Here is a 21,787-nt window from a genome sequence, read left to right as displayed (position 1 = left end):
AGCAATGTTGGCTTCATGTAGCAGAGAAGCATCACTACTGAGCAGATAGTGGTGCAATAATCACATTAACTTGCTATGTAGTTCCCATAAAATCCCATCACTTCTCCTTTTCTGTGTAAATTCATAAATACAGCTAGTCAGACATTTACATTCATGAACTTTGGACAGACAGTTGAACAAATCAGGGAGGGGTCATCTGAAGTTGCCTTTTTCTCCTACATTTCAGATAACTCATGATATACATGCACTGTCACTACTGGAAACGCTTGGTGTAATTTTAGGTGAGGTTTCTAATGAGCTATTTATATATAGTAATATGTACCTATTCTTTTTATGTTGAATTTTTTGCAGGATATTAGAAGAAGGGGTAGTTTCAGCAGCTTTGGCAGATTTTGATGCCAGATGTTTGGACTCGTGACCCCCTGAGGTTGGTTTGTGTCTCCTCCCCTGTCCTTGAACTTGGTATTTTTCGTTTGCAGCCACTTATACTGGGGATAATATTTTAGTATTATCTTCTCACTAATAAAAATCAGCATTGCTATCTGGCACAAAATCTATGCGGGCTGTGCTGTAATTAGTTTTTAGTTTAACTCTGCAATTAATGACTGTGATAAGTGCAGAGTCATTAACTCTGTATTAATGAATCCAAAGACTAAATAACACCTGAACTGTGTCACTGATCAGCCCACCTGCAGCTCCTGTGATACTGGTAGAGTTCAGCTAATTATTTTTGGTTGTTTAGACCAACAGCTTCACTCTCTTAGCTCACCCGTTAATTTAGTTTTCACAGACACAGTGTATTTTACACTGGCAGTTTCACGGCCCACTGCAGACAGACGGCAAACATCTATCGGAGGAACATAGTTTGGCATTTTAGCAAAAGAGGGAACTGGACATTTAACAGCTGGAGACAAACAGAACTTTGAGGGTGGTGAATATTCACCAAGCAGCCAAAGGTACGGATGCTGATGTTGCTGCTTGCGCAGGCAACCAAGAGGTTTTCTATAAACATCACTTAGTAATGTTTTCAGATCAAAAGTCCAAATATTCAGGTGTGACTAGCTCTGTAAGTTTTCACATTTAAATACATTTGTGTTCAGTTTCACAAAACACATTTATTTATTTATGCATTTCTTTTAGTTTTTTTAGGTGTTTTGTATAACAAGAATAAAAAGCATAAAGCATATATCAGATGGGTTATGCTCTTTATTTACCCTGCACTGCACCCCTGCTGCTGCTGCTCCATGTATTTAATGGCAGTGGCTATTTTTAGCTCTGAAAGAAACTCTTATGAGGAAGTAATAACCTGCAGCATGCACTATAAATGTGCATTTCTCTTTCTACTGAGCCTCTTAATGCCAGGTGTGAATTCACACTTCTGTGAAGTGTGCTTTGGTTTCCTGATTCAGAGGGATGGAAAGGATGGGAAAATGAAGACAAGTCATCTCTGAGGGTTGTGCTGCATGGAAAAAAAACAACATAAACGACATTTTGCACCGATCGGGAGTCGCCATAAAAGCTCAAACCGTCGATCATGTTTGACAGAGCGCCGTAAAAACAACAGCGCTGTTCGTTTTATTGTGTCTGTCGTGAATACGAAGTCTTGTTTTCTCTCTCTGTGCAGGTGAGAGTGCGATGAGGAGAAGTTTCAGAGTGTGAGGCCATGGGCTGCACCTCGGCCAAGCAGGTGTCGGCCGTGCCCAGCGATGAGGAGGGACGCGGCAAGGCCTACAGCAACGGCGACGTCTTCACCGGTCAGTTCGCGAACGGATGTCAATAAAATCTTCACTGCTCCATTTCACTCAGTTGATTGCTCAGCGTGGACCCATTACCCCGCCTGCCCACACAATATACATCCTCATTGTTACAGCTCACGGTACTTCGGCGGAGTGTAAAGTTCTCCAATTCAGACAATAACTGTCAACACCGCCGCTTTTATTGGAGATGTCTGTGTTGACAGTTCGTGTAAGAGAGGAAGTAACCAGTTAGTGAGATGACGGCGTTGAGTCGTGTCCTTGGATGGGGCGTGTTCGTTCCATCTCCATATTGCTATTCTTGCGTTTTTATTAGAGTAGAACAACAGAGAAACGTCTTCTCGCTGACATCAAATGCTAAAAATGTAAAAAGTGAAGGTTTCTGAAACTGTAAATGGTAAACTGCTGTCACAAAGCAGACAAAGGCTATTTGATGGGCATCATGAGTCCATACTGCTTTGGTAACCAGCCAGAAAGGTTTGAAAACAGCTGGATTAGCTCAAAAGAACAACAGTTTTAACAATGCTCACTTTCTACAAATGTGTCTCCCAAACACGACCTAATTTTGTAGATTTGATTAATAAAAAATGCAGAGAGATTCATTAGTAATGAATATACTACAGTCCTTAGTTGCTCCCTTTGCTTTAGCAGCGTGTAGCCGGCTGTTGTGTAATGAGGGGCAGGAATAAAAGCTGGAGCCGGAGAGAGATGATGGGTGGCGAAGGGATTAACAGCGATTAAGAATTAGGAGCAACACTCTGGTATATCTGCAGGCGGGTGAATGGATGTGGCAGATGATGATCCACAGGAGGTCCCCTCTCTCTGTCTATCTGTCATCCCCCTCTCCCTCTGATCTTTCTAACTCCTCTCCAGCCTCTCACCTCCTCCCTGTAACCCCTCTCTAACTCTGCTCCTGCCCTGTTTCGTGCTCCTCTCTGTTCTCTTTTGCCCTCTCGTCTCCCGCTTTGTCTTCTGAGCAGCGCCAGAACACGGCAAGGAGACATGAAGGAGAGCAATGAGATGAACATTTTTTTCCTTGAGAGAGGAAGAGAGTGACGTATTTTGGCGCTGCAGGCCTTTTTTTTTCTTTCTTCAATCTATTCTCAACTTCTGTGTCTTCCCGTCCCCCCTTTCAAGGCCTCGCTCTTCTCTTCCTTTTTCTCTCTGTCACACTATTTTGGGTCTCTGCACCCCCTTCTCCTCCCTCCTCCTTCTCTTCCTGCCTTCATCTCCCAGTGTTTCTCCCAGCTCTTTTCCTCTCTTCTTTGGCACAACATTAGGTCAGAACCTTGTGTCCTTTCACATCCCCTCCTCCTTCCTCCCTCTTAGTCCCATCCTATCCCCTAGTCTCACTGTCAGTTGGTTAAAGGGAAATCTGGAATGGCAGTGCATGGGTTGGACTACTATTTGAGTGTGTGTGGGGATATCTTTGTGGGGACCAAAAATTGGACAATTACAATACTTGTGGGGGCCAACAGCCCTTATGGGGACCACACATTTTAAGGCATTTTTGAGGCTCAAAATGTGGTTTTAGCGTCAGGGTTACATTTGGGTTATAGTTATATTTAGGGTAAGGGCTAGGGTTAGGCATTCATTTTTGATGGTTAGGTTAAGGGTAAGGGGCCAGGGAAAGCATTATGTCAATTAGATGTCCCCACAAGATATGAATATCCGAGGTGTGTGTGTGTGTGTGTGTGTGTGTGTGTGTGTGTGTGTGTGTGTGTGTGAAGGTAGAGATGGAAGTGACCTGGATTGTGCGGATTAGAGTTATCCCAGGCCTCAAAACCCCAAAAGCATCTCCCTTCTTAATGCCCCCCTTCCTTATCTTCACCCGCTTCGCGTGCACATCTTTCTGCTGTCGCTGTCGTCACATACTGTGCAGTCATTCTTTCCCACTCGACTCGCCGCCCTTTACAACCGCTGCCAAACTGGCTCGCAGCATCCGGTTTACTTCTCATGACTTAGGCGGAAAACACTGGTCGGCTCTGGTCAGCCTACGCACACAAGTGTAACCCCAGCGGGCTGCGCGTCGGTGTGTTTGTATTCACGTATGCGCTGATGTTTTCATATCAGTGTGCTCAGTTAGACAGTAAGCCCTATTCATGCTCATGCAGATCTGCCTCCAACAGATTGTCTGGCAATCAGTCTGTCCTTGTGCCCTCTGTGTGCGTGAGTGTGTATTTGTATGTCCCAGATATTCAGACTCCGGCCGCTAACCCTAACCAACCCCCCAAATGCCCTGCCCTCCCCTCCCCAACCCTCTCTCAGTCGCTCTCACACAATAACCGGAAAAGGCTCAGCTCCATTACACAAACGCTGAGGGGACGACGAGGGAAAATAGCAACACTCTCCACAACATCGTGCTGCTGATGTCTGTAATAATTACAGTCAGAGGAGATTAGAGTGGAGATAGCAAGTATATCTGATTGTATATGTGGCAGCTCAACATTTATAGAAAACAAGGCGGTGTGCAGTTTCAGTGTTTATCTCAGTTTTTGTGCTGAAAGGTTCGACTGTCTCACTGAATGAACACGTTACTGTCCTTCTGTGCCACAAGCAGACAACGCTACAATCACTTCCTGGGAGTAAAACGGGATTGCTCAGAAATTATTGTTCAAAGAAACTCGGGGCTTTCTTTATCGGACTGCCGAATGAGAATCAGACCTTGGAAATATTATCGCAGATGAAAAAAACAAAACAGACCAGTTGCTTTCTTGAATTAAGCGATTGTGCCGTCGGTTCCCTGTTAAACTCGAGGAACACAAAACACAGCTGACAGCCCAAAGTCACAAAGGACATCGTTTCTGTGTACGTTGCGTGCCGAGTGAAAACGACTCCTCTCTGGGGCAGCGCACAGACCTGAAGGTCACCGGTTCAATCCCTGGGATGGAAAGATAGACTTGGAACCAGAGGTGAGAGCAGCATTAGAAATGAATCCATCAGAGGGGCAGCTCAGAGTCAGAGAGGCAGAAATGGGTTGCACATGTGCAGCAGAGGCAGAGAGGATGATGAAGAAGATTCATGGATGTAGTGAAGGAGGACATGCAGAGGGTCGGTGTGACAGAGGTGGATGCTGGGATGGGGGCAGACGGTCTGCTGTGACGACCACTTATGGAAAAGAAGGAGGAGAAGAAGGTTTTCAGTATTATGAAGGCAGTTCACTTCTTGCTGGTATACATCGCAATGTTAACTTCTGCTGCAGACACAACCTGCTGCAGAGCAGGCTGCGACCTGGAAAGATGCCTCAGACCTCAGTGTGCTGAGAGTAAGAGGAAGTTTTTAAAGTATTGTCTTTCCCTGACGCACATTAGTAGAAAAATAGATTTCTACTAATTTGAATTGTGCTTTTATACTTGTTCTGTACCTGCTCTCACACTCTCGGGGCTGCAGCTGAGAGATTTTAAAAACCGACACTGTCTTCCGCATATCTGAACACGGATTTCATCTGTCAGATTTTCCCGAGTCTCAGTGAACTCAGTGATGTAATACTAATCAGTTCAATTACACTCCTTCCTTTAAACTTTACAAATGCACCAGCTCTTTGTAGTGATGATCATCCGTACAGAGCTTTTAAACACTGCTCATCTGTCAGTTTTTTCAACTGGTCTGCTGACAATAGGCCTGTCGGTGGTTCTGGTGAATCATACAGCACCGCCTCCGTCATGTGAACGTGATCATTGAGAAACCAGAGGTTAACTTGGGTTGATAATGACCTTTGTGTGACCCCTGACAGCAGATGTTGGGTTAAATGGACCTTGATTTTAAAGGTATGTTGCGTTTTTAATAGAGGGCTCATCAGCAGCTCAGTGGTTAAGTGGAACTGTGTTCAGAGGGGAGGCAAAAAAAACCTGATTCATTCAGTGATCTTCAGAAGCCACAAGCTCCACAGCTGATTACAGAAGTTGAACTAAAGAGGAAGCTAACTCAGAGTCATGCACAGACAGCTCAAATACAGTCCAGCCCTGTGCTGACCTGTTGTTCCTTTCCTCATTTTCTACTGTTAAAATGGTGGATGGTCATACCGACCTTGGTACCAACCACCTGCGGCTGAAATCTTCTGTGAAAGGCAGCCAATCAGAAAGCAGGTTGGTTTAAAGTATGTCCTGAGGTCCAGTATAAGATAAATAAAGATTGTTTTAAGCAGAAAATCACAGGAAGCTACTCTGGAGTCCAACAACAAAATTTGTGGAGCTGGAAATGAGCATTTAAGTGTCTGTGTATGCATATCTGCTCCCATGCACTTCATCATCACGATCATCACTTTATTTCCAAAGCACTTAAAAACAACATAAGTGCTGTAGAAAAAAATGAGAGATCAAGTGTAAAACATTGAATCAGCTACAAGTTCATTCATAAATGCCAGATTTGAAATAGTACTACGCTAAAATCTGAGTTATGTGCTCTTGTTTGCTTTTCTGGCACAATTTCACCTACGTCCCAGGTGCATGGAGAAGTTATTAGGTTACCAGACCAACGCGTTTCGGCTTCATCATGACCCCGATGAAGGCCACAAGCCGACAGGGTCGTGAAAATCGTGCAGCAGCGTTTTTGTAACGGGTGTAGACGTGAGAGGGAGGCAGAGTAACAATAATCCAGACGAGAGGTGATGCCTTTAGGTGGGATCTAGACAGGATGGGCTTGATTTTTGACAGCTGCCTCAACTGAAAGCACTTAAAAACAGGGAGGACTCGACTTGCATGTGGCGGTTACGTTTTAGGCTGGGGTCCATTTTCACACCTAAATTAGTGATGCTGGATTTTTCATGTATGGCCAAGGAGGAAAAGTCAAAGGTAGGGATACAGCTGGAGCTACTGGATTTAAAAAGCATGACCCCAATCTTTTTTTTCCTTTAAAATTAAGGAAATTCGGTGCCATCCATCCCCTGATGTCACTGGGATAATCAAGGAGAGGCTCTAATGCACACAAGAAGTGTTTAAGCTCTTTATGCATACAGGAGGTCTCATCCGTATGTAAGAGTTCTCTGAAAGTCGTGTTTATGCAGTAAAGTTTACTTATTGAATCCATCAGCTCAGCTCGCAGATGAGCAGAGAGCCTGCGCTAATCTTCTCCGCTTGTAACTTTCTCGTTACGACAGATCAGACGAGAGCCTTCATCAAACAAAAGCATGATCTGTCTCAGTGTTGGATATTTCTGAGAAGCTGTCCCAACACTGCAAATTCCACTTAATGTTTTTATTTCTTTTTACGTGAAGTTTGACTGTTTTCACACAGATGACACTTTCCTCAGGTTCCTTTCATCTTGGAAGAGTTTTAGTGACAGTGAGAGACAAGCTGTAACTGACTTTCATTTGTGAGCAGCTGTGTCAGTCTCTGGAAACACATATCGGCACCCGGCGTGTCTCCTGCATCTCTTACTTACTTTACTGATTAATCATGAGTCAATAACTTTTATTAGTTGTGTTATCAGTTTGCTATTTCGGTGATAATGTGTGGGAGTATTACTCAGAGATGAGATATCAGAGTATCTTTTTGGCATTTTAATAAACACGTAAGGGCTCTGAGTCAGTCGTGACCTCTCAGTCTAATCTAATACGGACATCTAATTAGCCAATCACATGGCAGGAACTCAGGGCACTGAGGCGTGTAGACATTTTCAAGATGTCCTGAAGTTCAGACTAATTGCCAGGGTGGGGAAGGAAGGTGATTTTAAGTGACTGTAAATGTAGTTGTTGGTGTGAGTGCTTCAGATACTGTTGCTCTGCTGGGATTTTCCGACGTGGCCGTCTCCGCCGTCACAGAGATGATATGATTCGACTGGTTTGGCTGCTTTGAGCTGAAGGAAGGCAACAATAACTCAAATAACCACTCATTACAAACTAGGTGTGCAGAAGAACATCTCTGAATCCGTAGCATGTTGAAGCTTGAAGCACATGGGCTGCAACGGCTCCTGTGAGCTACATACAGGAAAGTGAAGCTGCAGTCTGCACCAGCTCACCCAGCTAACATTCACACATTCACACTTCAGTTGTTGCATGCAGACTGGAGTCAAACCACCAACTTTCCGATTAGTAGGCAACCTGCTCTACCACCTGAGCTAAAGCCACCCCAGGCTTTCTGACGCTGATGCTTTGAGTAGAAAAGCTCTATGTAAGAGCCAGTCCACACCGTACCCATCTTCCGATAGCTCAGATAGTCTCAAACTGGTTTGTTCGTGATGATGAATCTGATCCAATAGAGCAACTTTAGGATGCGGTAAACGTCATGGATGCAGCAGCTGTCAGGGATGTTTCCAGCAGTGTGCTGAATCTGTGCCATAAAGTATAAAGATGGTTCTGAAGCATTAGCAAGGTGTTGCCTAATGTGTTCCCACAGCCAGTGCTTTAGTTCAGTTGTAGTTAACTGTATAACCTTCCTCCGATAGTTCAGTGACTCCAGCTGAAATGTTAAACGGGCCTTGCAGTAATAAACTGTTTGAGATCGTTCTCTTCCTGCTTTTCATCATTTTATCCCTGCCGGCAAGATTTCTGTTCAAAATATCATAAACAATTTTTTTTCTCTCTTCTCCTTTCAAAGCTGATAGTCATTTCATTGGAGCGATGGTTGGTGTGTGTGCGCCTGTTTAGAGATGAGGGTTCGCGTTCAGGTGTGAGTGTCACGGCCAGACCGATGATGGCTTGTAGCCAGGCTGGCTGAGAGGGAGGACACACAGCAGGAAGGACAGAGTGACATAGCCACAGGACAGGCCAGCGAGAGCTATGAGAGCAGACACACACACACACACGCTTAAATAAGGCGATTTAAATGACTCATACCCAAACAAACACTGCACTCGCATGAAATGACAAATGTGCTGATTCAAAGACGTTTCCATTTCTATCTGCAATGAAACATGCTTGTGCACACACACACATGTGAACACACGCGCGCACACACTCTGACTGCTGGTATCTTAAGGTCAGCGCGGAGCGCCGCTCTGTAATCAGAGATGTGAACGACGTCCACATCACAAAATCGCGGCTTCTCAAAATAGTTCTTCCCTTTCATCTCTCCCCTCTCCGACGGGCTCCCTCCCTCTCACCCAAAGCGAGCCCAGCATCGATGTGACGAAACACCCATGTCATCTCTTGTGACACAGCGTGCCACGCGCACGCACGCACGCACGCTTCACATACAACTCGCGCAGCGTGACCACTTTCTTTGCTCCTATCTAAATCGAAGCAAAGTCTGTGATGTGATGACTCTTGATTGGTGCAAGCTGGGTCACTTTGATCTGTCTACCGTTTATCGTCGCGTTCAGCTGCCATCCTGTGACAGAAGCAGAACATTCAAACACTTTAACCTCTCAGGCTGCAGCTCACCCAAATTATAATGCCACATGCTCCTCAATGCTTGCTTTAAAATTCCAGTTTAGGCTGATTTAGTGTAAATCCAGCAGCTGCTGCTAATTTTACCCCCTCTGTTCGTTTGTCTCTGCCCTAAAAAAACAGATTATATAGCTTGAAATTGATGCTGTTGCCCCTCTGCCATCAGGAGAGCAGAGGAAATAGCTCTTAGTACTGTTTCCTACAGTAGCACCGTATGCACTTGTGTTTACAGAGCAGACCTGAGCTCGGTGAGCCTGTGCTGTGTTACAGCGCCGTATGTGTGTGTTTGTCGGCATGTTCAGACAGGAGCTGCTTTGCTCCGACTCGTTTACATTCCTGAGACAAACAGCAGAAAAGGAGCTGGCATTTGTTTCTCTCGTCTCTTTCTCTTCATCTCTGCCAGCGTTCTCTCTTTCTCTCGCTAATTATTTCGGCTCTAAAGACACACGTGCGCGATGTAAAAACACAGGTGATCGTGGGCTTAAGCACACATCAGGTGAGGAGTTGGGCGAACCCTTCAGCCGGGTACGCGGGGGCACAGATGGACGTCACGCCGACAGACACACTGCAGAGAGAGCGTGGGGGCAAAATACAAAGTGTGTAAGAGATAAAGCCACTGGTACTTATCGCCTTCTCAGCTGCTTTATCAGTTACGAGGTAGTCAGCAGAGCTTGTGTTGTTGCTCAAGGTTAGGCGGGGCTCGGGGTTACGCAAATGTGCCGTACATATCATTTCACGTTACGGTCACTCTTATTAAGAGCTTGTCTAAAGGTCCTAAAACCATTCCAATGCGTCCCACATCACTGATCATTAATAATCATCAATAAACATGATAAACACATGGCTGGCAGTAGGCCTCATCATACTGGAACTGTACAGTGTGTTCACTTTGGTCTTTAAAGGCTCATTAATGTCATCTAAAATACAACAAGAAGCAGCCAGAGAGCACAAACATCCGCCCAGGCAGCTCGCTCTCTGGGCACTGTGTACTTTTAAGGGAATAGTAGAGTATCTTCCATATATTCATGTGCATATAGTACACATGTAGCATTCACTCCATCGGTTACACATTTAGTAATTGTACATTTATTGAAACGGTTCTAATCTGTTACTGTTATGTGTCTAAAAAAAGTCATAATAAAGTAACACGATCCCTGTGTGACATTCCCTGTAAGCATGTTGTCAGTGCAACATTTAAATAACTCAGGTCCTGACCTTCAGATCAGTCTGTTCACCATAAAGGAGGGTCAGAGGTCAAATCTGACATTTGAAATCTTACTTTTTATATTTTGACCATACAGGGAGTGCAGAATTATTAGGCAAATGAGTATTTTGTCCACATCATCCTCTTCATGCATGTTGTCTTACTCCAAGCTGTATAGGCTCGAAAGCCTACTACCAATTAAGCATATTAGGTGATGTGCATCTCTGTAATGAGAAGGGGTGTGGTCTAATGACATCAACACCCTATATCAGGTGTGCATAATTATTAGGCAACTTCCTTTCCTTTGGCAAAATGGGTCAAAAGAAGGACTTGACAGGCTCAGAAAAGTCAAAAATAGTGAGATATCTTGCAGAGGGATGCAGCAGTCTCAAAATTGCAAAGCTTCTGAAGCGTGATCATCGAACAATCAAGCGTTTCATTCAAAATAGTCAACAGGGTCGCAAGAAGCGTGTGGAAAAACCAAGGCGCAAAATAACTGCCCATGAACTGAGGAAAGTCAAGCGTGCAGCTGCCAAGATGCCACTTGCCACCAGTTTGGCCATATTTCAGAGCTGCAACATCACTGGAGTGCCCAAAAGCACAAGGTGTGCAATACTCAGAGACATGGCCAAGGTAAGAAAGGCTGAAAGACGACCACCGCTGAACAAGACACACAAGCTGAAACGTCAAGACTGGGCCAAGAAATATCTCAAGACTGGTTTTTCTAAGGTTTTATGGACTGATGAAACGAGAGTGAGTCTTGATGGGCCAGATGGATGGGCCCGTGGCTGGATTGGTAAAGGGCAGAGAGCTCCAGTCCGACTCAGACGCCAGCAAGGTGGAGGTGGAGTACTGGTTTGGGCTGGTATCATCAAAGATGAGCTTGTGGGGCCTTTTCGGGTTGAGGATGGAGTCAAGCTCAACTCCCAGTCCTACTACCAGTTTCTGGAAGACACCTTCTTCAAGCAGTGGTACAGGAAGAAGTCTGCATCCTTCAAGAAAAACATGATTTTCATGCAGGACAATGCTCCATCACACGCGTCCAAGTACTCCACAGCGTGGCTGGCAAGAAAGGGTATAAAAGAAGAAAAACTAATGACATGGCCTCCTTGTTCACCTGATCTGAACCCCATTGAGAACCTGTGGTCCATCATCAAATGTGAGATTTACAAGGAGGGAAAACAGTACACCTCTCTGAACAGTGTCTGGGAGGCTGTGGTTGCTGCTGCACGCAATGTTGATGGTGAACAGATCAAAACACTGACAGAATCCATGGATGGCAGGCTTTTGAGTGTCCTTGCAAAGAAAGGTGGCTATATTGGTCGCTGATTTGTTTTTGTTTTGTTTTTGAATGTCAGAAATGTATATTTGTGAATGTGGAGATGTTATATTGGTTTCACTGGTAAAAATAAATAATTGAAATGGGTATATATTTGTTTTTTGTTAAGTTGCCTAATAATTATGCACAGTAATAGTCACCTGCACACACAGATATCCCCCTAAAATAGCTAAAACTAAAAACAAACTACAAACTACTTCCAAAAACATTCAGCTTTGATATTAATGAGTTTTTTGGGTTCATTGAGAACATGGTTGTTGTTCAATAACAAAATTATTCCTCAAAAATACAACTTTCCTAATAATTCTGCACTCCCTGTATGCACACGTTCTAAGGCTTTTTGTCAGTTTTCATGACAAAATCATGAAGTTGACCTTGAAGGCCTCGATGGACACGAGCCAGGTTGTAAACACGACCCCGCTCTACGCCCCCCACAAAGTTTGATCACATGGCATTCAAAACTCTTCAAGCGATCGCGTTCGTGGACACAGTGAAAACCAGAAACAGAACCACCCGAGTGGAAGTCATAAAGGACTGTGATATTTGTTTATGGACTTAATGATAAGATCCGTAATGAGTATCGGCTGTCGTTCGTTAGTTTGCACAGTTTGCACTTGTGTGGGTTGACTGTGTGCATCGCGATATCTTGGCTGTTCTTGGGCTAATCATCGGGGCTCGGACGGTATCGGGAAAATAACTTTGGATGATTTATTGCCCTGAGTCTGAGCTGTGGGCTTGATTGAGGCCGGACGTTCTGGGCGCGGTGGTTGAACCGTGCAGATGGTTGCGCCGTTTGGTGACGGCCAACGCTCTTGCTGCCTCTGAGTTTGTCTTAACTGTCTTAACCGTCTAAGCTGTCCATGAAGCCCAGAAGCTGTTTAACTGATCTTAAATCCCCTGCAGCTTACTCCTCCTTATCGCCTCTTTTTTCTTCCCCCCCCTTTTCGTCTCCTCTCATTTCACATACCCACTACTCACTTATTCTCCCTCGGTGTCTGCCCGTCGTTGCTTTCTCTCTCATCAGATGAATTGCTGTAGCTAAAATGGAAACTTGTGTCCTCCTGCTTATCCCTCAGCTGTCATCTCCACTTTTCAGTACACCCCATCAGGTCATAGTTATCAGATTACCTTGAACCAATTATAACAACAATCAATGGAATAGTCGCTGGCCATGTTGCTGTTGCAGCGAGGTTACAGTAAGGCTGACGAGCCGTTCTTAAACTTTTTCTGAAAGGAATTTGGTCCCTGTTTCTTCTGATAAATGCAACTTATTGTTCTTTCCTCCCTCCTTTAATCATCCCTCATTCTCTCTCTTTCCAGACGAATACAAGAAGGGAGTGGAGGAGGTGAAGTACATGAGAGGGGATGAAAACCGAGTGAATGCACGCAACCAGGAGAACCTGGTGAGACACACAAACACGCACACACCATCCGCTGACAGCCTGTCATCGGCTCACAGACTCGCAGACCTTTTCCTGACAGTCCATCAGATGAGGCGAACAGACTGCTGTTTGTGTCCAGAGGCGGCTCCATCAGCCTGACCAGCCTGCACGCACACACACATTGTCTTAGTGCAAAAAACACACACAAAACTTGCCTCGCATGCAGGTAGAAACAACATGAGGCGTGTGTGGAATGTGTGGGCTGATCGCTCGGTTGGTTTCACTCCCTCCTGCAAAACTTTTAGGTCTTCAGTGGTGCAAAGACGTACTATATCGTGACTGGGAAAGTCATTCTGCTTCAGAAATTTGCAGAACAGCTTCCCTGTTACATAATAATGTTTGGATGCATTATTCCTCAAAAGGTGAAACTTGCAAAAACAGGTTTTTATCCTCTCCAGATCACTAACTGACTGAAAAGAATGAGCGTCATGTAAATTAGGTCTGCCTTCATATTCAGGTTCACGTTATTTTATTTTACCTGTAGGTAGTTTTGGTCTGCAGTCATGAGTCATACTGTCTCACATGCGCATTTTCAGTACAGACACACACAACAGATAAGGACTGTATTCAATGCAGTTTTATTTATATAGCGCCAAATGAGTTGTTGTAAGACACAAGCTGCGTTTTTACATAGCCCGGTCCGTCTGCCGTTTGCGGTCTGACCAGCATCCGTGTAGCTGCTTGCTCTCACAAAGTAATCCTCACTCAGAGACTCAGAGGTGGAAAATGCATGATGCGGAAACACAGCAGGAAACGCATGCATGGTGATCAACCTTCATCAGAGCCGATAATCAGTTTTATTAGGCATACATACATTATGCCTCTTTCCCGTGTCCCACGCCCGTCACGCAGTGCCGTCTGGGTGAGGATTGTAATTTGATAATCCAGGTTTGATGTGACATTTGCTTCCAGTGATGTAGCTGTTTGTTTTAAACGTATCTATCAGCTGATAATGAAAACTAATGGTGTGCATGTGTGTGCGTTTTCAGGAGAAGAGTAATGTCCAGCACAAGGGCAAACAGCAGAAAGAGGTTCCTGCACCAAACATCAAATCCAAGTAAGTCATGAGTAGCGGGTTTAATCTCGTAAACATGCAGTGGGAATAAATAATAACATCTATTCTTTATGGGCAACTTCGGTAATTTGAATGACAAATGTCAAAGGTACAGTTTGCTCACATTACGTAATATATTTTCTTTTTGTTTTGTGACAGAGGAAGCCACAGTTTCTCTTTCTGTTTCCACGCTGATTTCGTCTGTTTTCAACGTTCAAAATGAACTGTTGAGCCGGAGGTTCTTAAACTGTGGCGGGGGCCCCCTCTCAGAGCCATGCAGCCAGTAGAAAGGGGACCTAGAAAAATGTGAAATAATCTTGCGAATGAAAAATAAGCCGAAGTTATCAGGCTGAACGTTATTTCACTCGAATTCAAGCCGGAGCCTTTTTATTCTGACGAGTTCTAATGAAAACAAACAGAAATGATTACTGAAGCGCGTCTGAATCTGGCTGAACTGATGCGTTCATAAGCGGCTGCTTCCATTAAGTTGTCACCTCAGTATGTTAATGTTATGACGTGAAGCGAGCGATATTTTGTGTCTGGCTTTTGTAATCCTGCCTCGTGGCCGGCCCCCGCTGCGTGCATGTTGATGAGCCTCTGCGTGCGTACATCACGGCTGCTGCCGGCTGCAGTCTTTAGTCTTTTGCTGCATTAATTCTTTATTAAATGATCTTTTAAAATCCTCCAAACAGAACTGTTTCTCACACTGCGGTGAGGGATGTGTGTGCGTGTCTGTGCTGTATGTGTGTGTGGGGGGGTTGTAATGGAAAATTCTCATGATGTATTTGTTGCCTCCCCCCTCCTCCTCATCTCCATCCTCCAACTTCCTCTCCCCCCCTCTCTAACTTTTCCATTTGTGTCTGTGTCTCTCAGCATTCACACGTCAGAAAGCCAGCAGGAATTTTTCAGGATGCTGGATGAGAAGATTGAGAAGGTGAGGAGGCCGGAAGTGGGGTTTGTTGGGGAGGGTTGCAGTGAAGGAGGGGCAGGGCATTTAAAATAACAGCTGGATCCTAAACCATTAAACATCTCCCCCACTGAGTGGGAGGAACAGGTGATCGCCACGGTGATGAGCGCTCGCTGCTCTTAGTCTGCCTCTTGAATTACGCTGCAAGCTCATAAACAGTCAGAAGCACCCAAAGTGAAATGAGAAATCCTCGATTCAGCTTCGCTATGACGGATTAAAATTTTCACCTCGGCCTTGAAACGTGGATGAGGAAATGTAGCTACAGCGTGAAGATAGTAAAATGTTGGTGTATTCGATATATTTCAAACATCTGGAGTTGATTCCAGGAGTTGCGAATAAAAGTTGCATCCTGGGACCTGTTTTGGTTGCAGCTGAAATCGGAGAGTACGTCCATGTAGGTTTTTGGTCACCGTGGTCTTTTTCAAAGGCGTTCCTTCTCATCCATCAGACCCCAAGGAGCCTCTTGGATGAGAGGTGGAACATTTTTTTAAATAACGTAAAGAAGTGCAGTCATCTTCGCTTTTAAACTGTTATGAAACTTGGAGAAGTTTGAATGTTCCCTGCAAATTATGAGTGACCAAATCACGGGGAGGTGCAACTGCCAGCAACCGCTCTGCAACCGGTCTCTAGGCCTGTGTGACGGGGACCTAAAATCAGACTGGATGTTGCCTCCAAACAGTCACAGCTATTATGGTCTGTGACTGCAGTGTGTGTAGTTAAAGCCGTGTTCCAGCCATGCCACAGATTTAATGCGATTCTATAAATCAGCTCTGTGACTTGTTTGACGTCAACAGAGAGCTACACAAATGAGAATGACGGCGAATGCTGGAGGAAAAAACAGATTTCCAGATGAATGATAGTGATACTTGCTGCAGAGTCTGATGGATAGGGTTACATGATGGATTTTTACTAGGCTGCTGTTTTCTTGTATAAATGCAATCGGGTCATAATATGTTAATGTGGCCCAAAAATAAAGCCCGTTAACAGAGCTTTAATTACTGTCTGGTGTTTTAATCAAAACATTATGAGTGCAATCTGCAAATCTGAAAAAAGAAAACATATCTGTCACATTAACGTTGAAGTAAAAGTCTTTTAATTTGAAAAGCATCATTACTATAAAGTAATACAGAGTGGAAATATTACAGTACTGCACTCGGCGTCCTTCTGAGGCATCCTGTGATTTCAGAGCTTTTTTGAGGAGAGTTGGAGAAGCTCTGCAGAGGAAAGGAGAGCAGCTAGTTTAGCCCACCTTTGAGCACTTTATCGGGTGCCTGCAGACTGATGGTGGTCTGTGTAAATGAGGTGGTGTAACAGGTGTCGGCTCTTCTCATAGTCATGCTTTTGTTTGCAGGGACGAGACTACTGTTCGGAGGAGGAGGAGGAAGATGGGACATAGCACAGAGGCCCCCAGGAGTCACCCCCACAGAGAGCCTCACCGTGTGTGTGTGTGTGTGTGTGTGTGTGTGTGCGTGTGTGTGTGTGTGTGTGTGTGTGCGTGTGCCTGAGAGAGCGCTAAATCAGTGTTTGACCAATGGGGTGTTGACAGGACACTTTATGTTGGTATGATTTTGTGAGTTGTTGAACATGTGGCAAAGATAATACTTTAAATACAAGCGAAAGAGTGGGGGATGCTTGAGACAGAGAGAGAGAATGGCATAAAGAAAACTTTCTTCAGAGACTATACACAGCCCTCCTTACTTAGCGCCTCACCCCTTCAGGCCCCGGGTGGACAGATGGAGGTGGCGAGGGATGAAGTGACAGGCAGATGAAAGGAGGGAGGGATGGAGGATGACGCGGTGACGGATGTGCACACATCGCGTGAACTCGCCTCTGACGGGTTGGGCACGGCCGTTTCCTCGAGCTGGATAAAGGCGGCTTCGCAGGCCTCCATCTGTCCTCCTGTCTGTCTGTCTGTCTGTCTGTCTATATTTAACCTCTGCAATTGGACAAAAGAACTTCCCAAATACGGAGGCCCAGGAAGGAGGAACATGTTGGTGGGTGTCTCGAGATGCACGAGTGGAGAAGAAAGAGCGCAGGGAAGGAGATATCTAACACTACCAGGATCCACACTGAACTCTTTGGCCTGCCTGGCTACAGTCAGGCTGGCCTGGGCCGCGGCAGCCTGAGAGAACGGGTGAGGGAGGAAGAGGGAAGGCGGAGAAAGGGGGGAATATTTTGGGGATATTTTAATAAGAGAGAATATGGAGCGAGCTGGTGATTTGAAACTCAACTCCTCCTGCCTTGAAGTCAAGGACCCTGTTTTTGTTTTTTGTTTTTGTTTTTTATTCTGTTCCAGCCAATCATTCACTCAAGCCCTTCCCTTCCATGATGTTCTTTTCTTCAGTTTGTTTTACTCTTGGCTTCCATCGTAGTGTATCCTCATCAAAGCCATTATCGCCCTCACCGCCACAGCAATCAGAGTGAAGCTGCATAATTCACCGCATCTGTGTCTCAACCCAATCCGTCCTCCACCTTTTACCAGAACCTGGCAGAGCCGTGCTAACGTGCACGTGCAGTCTATTCTTGTACATATGGTAGCACACACGCATTCCAGCACACGTTCGGCGTATCGATATGAGTCACTCAAACACATTAATGTGTTCTCCTCATTTCACCAGCAGACTGTCATGTGCATCAGTCAGAGGTGTTCCATGTAGCTCCACATTTCTGCTTTGGCTGAGTGTTCACACACACGCGCACACACACACACACACACTGGCACTGAAGCAGCAAACTGGGCTGAGCGTAAGGGGAGGATGCATGGTTGCCGTGGAGACACAGACCTAATCACTTTTTTTTCTTTTTCTTTGATTTGTTTTGTTTTGTTGCTGTTGTCATCTTTACTGGATACTTACTGTTGTATTATTTTAAATACTTTTTTCTATTAAAAATAGAAAGCGCAGAAGCTCTGATCCTGTGTGTACCATGTTAATGTGCGCGTGCGCGCCCCCGCTACTCGGAGCAGAGTAATGGAGCGCCATGATGCCGGCAGTGCACTGAGGAGGGAGAAGTCAGTCTATTTTTCTGTGGTCATGCTGCCTGAAGCCATGCAGTCAGAGCACATTCATTCATAACTGCAGCGCTGTGCTCTGCCACCTGCTGGCACAGACTCAGTACTGCAGTCTGCTCTGCAGGCGTTCTAATAAATACATATAAACATATTTTGGCCATGATCAGCAACTTCGTGGGCACTCACATTTTTTTTTCTAGGTCAAAATAAATCAGTTAGATGTCAGCAATTCTCCAATGAGTATTCAAATCACAGCTCTTGAAATTATTTATCTATATAAATGTGAGCCCTCCGGGTGCATGAGCTAATTCAGCCCAACTGTCAAGCGGAGGTCAGCGTGACATCTCTCAAGCACAAAGATTATTCAAAGAGCTTCAGGAGGCAACGAAATCCTGCTTAAAACAACACGATCTACAAGCTTAATTGTAAAACATGCAGGGGGACACGACCTCGTCTCACAAATCATATAAATATAAAATATATTTAAATCATATGCTCGTATATCCCCTCAGACTCGATGTAGGAGTGTGCTGCAGCAGGCACACAGCTGAATGAATATCATTCATGCTGGTAAAGATGAACAGGGGTCTGTTGAGGCTGTGGTGTTGGCCTTTACTTCGCTGAAATTTTACCTGGAATCCTTTTTGATAAAAATTGTTGGGTGGAGTGGGTGTCAGTTTTTAAGCTCTCTGAAGGATGGTTTGATGGGGAAAATGTGATATCAGCACTAAAGCGATGGAGAAGTAGTGGGTGGAGGTGGAGAGGCAGCCTACGTGGAGGTGAGCACAGCTAAACAGGTGAGTGTCAGCTGTTTCTGTGCTGAAAATAACAGTGACGATACACAAATGCAGCTGTTGGTGGGTTACTCTATGCTGTTGCTCACCTTGGCTTGTAATCACCTGATTCTAAGACCCGGTTAGGGAAACTTCTGCCAGAGATAGCGGGCCTGCTTTCTTCTTCACATGCCTGTAAACCCCAGAGTGCTCCTGAGCTCGGCCTAATGTGCACACTTGGGACTGCGCGTATGATGCCTTGAGTGGGTAACAGTGGTAGAGCCGATCTCCTGGTTATGAAGGGAACATTTGGTGGCCCCGCTGTGTCTTTAATAGCTGTCTCTCTGTAACACACACGAACTCCTTCTTTACCTTGCATGACTCACTTGCAGGGGCGCATGAGGTTACAATCAGCAGCCGCTGAGCACATCGGCAGCGTGAAAGGCTCCCTGTGGGACGGCGCTCGCGGCAAGGCTCTCCCACACAGAGAAATAAAAGTGTTGGAGGCAGACACGGAGAGGGGGAGAGCGGGAGCGAGAAATTAAAATGAGGGAGTCGGGGAGGTGAGAGTGTAGGAGGGAGAGAGTGAGGAGGAGACGGATGTTGCCCGTTAACCTCAGACAGGAATATGGGCAAGAAAATGTTCTTTCCACCCTGACGTAAGTACCAATAAAGAGCCCACTCCTCCCTGCTTCCAGTGCGTGTGTGTGTGTGTGTGTGAACAGCCCAAAGTGTGAAAGTCTTTTTAAGGTACAACATGTTCTTGGCTTTCTGAGTGATTTAAATCCAGATTCTTAAAAAATATTTGAGCTAAATTCACTTTCATGAATTAAAAGTGGAACGACACTGCAGTGACTTTAAACTCCCCCTAAAAGCCTTAAAACTTTAGCACCTCCTGAGAAACACCAATAACTGAGATTTAAACCCACTAATTAATCTGAGAGTGACTCCAGGTCTGCTTGTGTTGAGTTTTCTTGGTTGGATGATTTATGTTTTAATCCAGATTACAGATGTAGACTTAAAAATTCCACAAATTGTAAAACAAATGTTCAGATTTGGTCATCCTGGGATTATTAGCATCAAAGGAAAATAAACTGACAGGCAGAAATAAGATACTCTGATATTTGGATCGCCTGAAGGTGTCTGAGGAAGGCTAGATAGCTTTTAGAAGATCTATATCGATTAATTTTTAATAGGACAGAGAGCAGAGTGTAAAAAAGAATCAATTTAAATCATACGTTTTAAGACTGCCGCACTCCAACGGGCCTTAAATTTGAGATACTGTTATAGGGCAGAATAATTTTTATGTATTATAAAAATTTAACCTGGCTTAACTTCAGTTTTAACCACGTGTGTAGACAGTACTGCATTTTGGATAGAAAATAATCACCTCACACATGCAGGTGAACATGTCTACGCCTGCGTATGACAGCCACATGAACGTATAAATATTCCTTGCATGTGGGAGCATGGTGCATGTTTGTGTGTGTGTGTGTGTACATGCAGACGTTGCCCACGTAGACAGTATGAGTCACCTGTGAGAGGCAAACGGATGGCTTCCTGCCTGGATGCCCAGCAGGCCTCTGCTCAGTGTCTTAACTCTCTCCAGCACTTCCTGGCTGCCTAATACCCACTGTGGAGTAATCCTCTCTGTGAGCTCTAAACATACCTAAACACAATGTCAACCCCTGAACCTCCTCGTTCTCATTTTGTTTGGAGAAGCATACAGTTTCCATCCATCTACAGCGCGACTTAATGATATGTCCGTGTCTTTTAACCAGGCGTATGTAAAACCTCTAAGGATCCATGCTATGGATTACCCTGGAGAAGATGCAGCTCTCACGAGGGGGAGACCAAGGCTTACGAAAGGTGGAATTAGATGCATTTGCATTCACGCTGCACACCCACAAGAACTGACCTACTTAAATCTCAGGAAGCTAATTGTTGAGCGCATACACGCCCATGAGCAATTATGCAACCGCTTGGATGCGTCTACTTCATGTCAACATCAGATCTGATGATGGCTCAAGTGTGATGAAAAAGCACATTTTTTGCAAATTCCATGCATCACCGAAGTGACCAGCGGTGCAGGAAAGAGTGAAATGGATAGCCACACAGCCTGATTGGCTTCTGGTTCTGCACTTGTATTGTATTTTGCTGCAGTCTGCCAAATTCCCATCAGCTGAGTAAGCAGCCAGCGCTGGAGGAAAGGCTTCAGCCTTGAGTCTAGTGGTCCTGAGGAGGCTGTGTTTCAGGAATAGGAGCTGTTTTTAGTTGACAAGTGTGGGAAAAATTTGACCATTGGAAGTGGGGATGAGTGGTTTAGTCTCCATCTGAAGTCCTTCAAGATAAGACTGTATATGTGTGAGAAAGAGAAATCTAATTCAGCAAGGATAAACCGGCAGCACCATCTGCTGGTTTGGGATTTCCCCATGATGCTGACACATGCCCGTGCACACCCTGAAAAGGGCTCTCTGCATGATCAGGCACTATCTATTAGAGGTGTACATCACCCAGACAGCCTGGGTGGACGCCCACCTATGTACGAGTCCACACATATAAATCAGCTCGCTGGCATTGCAACTAGAGTGGATTGCAACCTCTCCTCTCCTGAAATCACTTGCTTACAGTGAGCCATAGCAAAACAGCTTTAAAAGACTGCTGTGTGCAGCTGTCGTTATATGTGCGGGGTTGGTAATGTTTCACACGACTATGCCTTTACTCTTGTATTTTCCATTTGAATCTACAGCAAAATAAAAGTAAGCATAACCTTTGCTTTGTTGTCAAAGGAAGCGCAATCCTTTCTTCAGCTGGTTTTATGAGCGTCCTGGTAGAGAAAATAGCAGTACATATTTATCCTCCAGCTTTCTCTGACACGGTTTTCTAGTTTTTCAGTTAGGAAGGATTTACCCTTCTATTT

General features: G+C 44.9%; 1 protein-coding gene across 2 annotated transcripts in view; it reads left to right on the top strand.

The window, feature by feature from the left end:
* The window catches only part of LOC147301348 (uncharacterized protein C1orf21 homolog), a 31,233-nt gene extending 13,237 nt beyond the window's left edge, over window positions 1–17,996 (top strand). Inside the window, exons 2-7 of one of the 2 annotated variants that reach the window (XM_086281511.1) lie at window positions 352–427; window positions 1,625–1,754; window positions 12,942–13,024; window positions 14,053–14,120; window positions 14,991–15,051; window positions 16,436–17,996. In XM_086281511.1, coding sequence (XP_086137637.1) covers window positions 1,664–1,754; window positions 12,942–13,024; window positions 14,053–14,120; window positions 14,991–15,051; window positions 16,436–16,480 — 348 coding nt within the window. In that variant the 5' untranslated portion in view covers window positions 352–427; window positions 1,625–1,663 and the 3' untranslated portion in view covers window positions 16,481–17,996. The remainder of the gene's footprint in view (window positions 1–351; window positions 428–1,624; window positions 1,755–12,941; window positions 13,025–14,052; window positions 14,121–14,990; window positions 15,052–16,435) is intronic. The other variant, XM_086281510.1, reaches the window with a different exon arrangement.
* Window positions 17,997–21,787: the final 3,791 nt, after the last annotated feature.

The sequence above is a fragment of the Aulonocara sp. 'chitande type north' Nkhata Bay genome, linkage group LG23, assembly GCF_057382095.1.
Source record: "Aulonocara sp. 'chitande type north' Nkhata Bay isolate Kocher_YH1m ecotype deep benthic linkage group LG23, A_spYH_male_GT1.1, whole genome shotgun sequence".
In the NCBI taxonomy this organism is placed as follows: Eukaryota; Metazoa; Chordata; class Actinopteri; order Cichliformes; family Cichlidae; genus Aulonocara; species Aulonocara sp. 'chitande type north' Nkhata Bay.
This window is presented reverse-complemented; position numbering and strand designations above follow the sequence as displayed.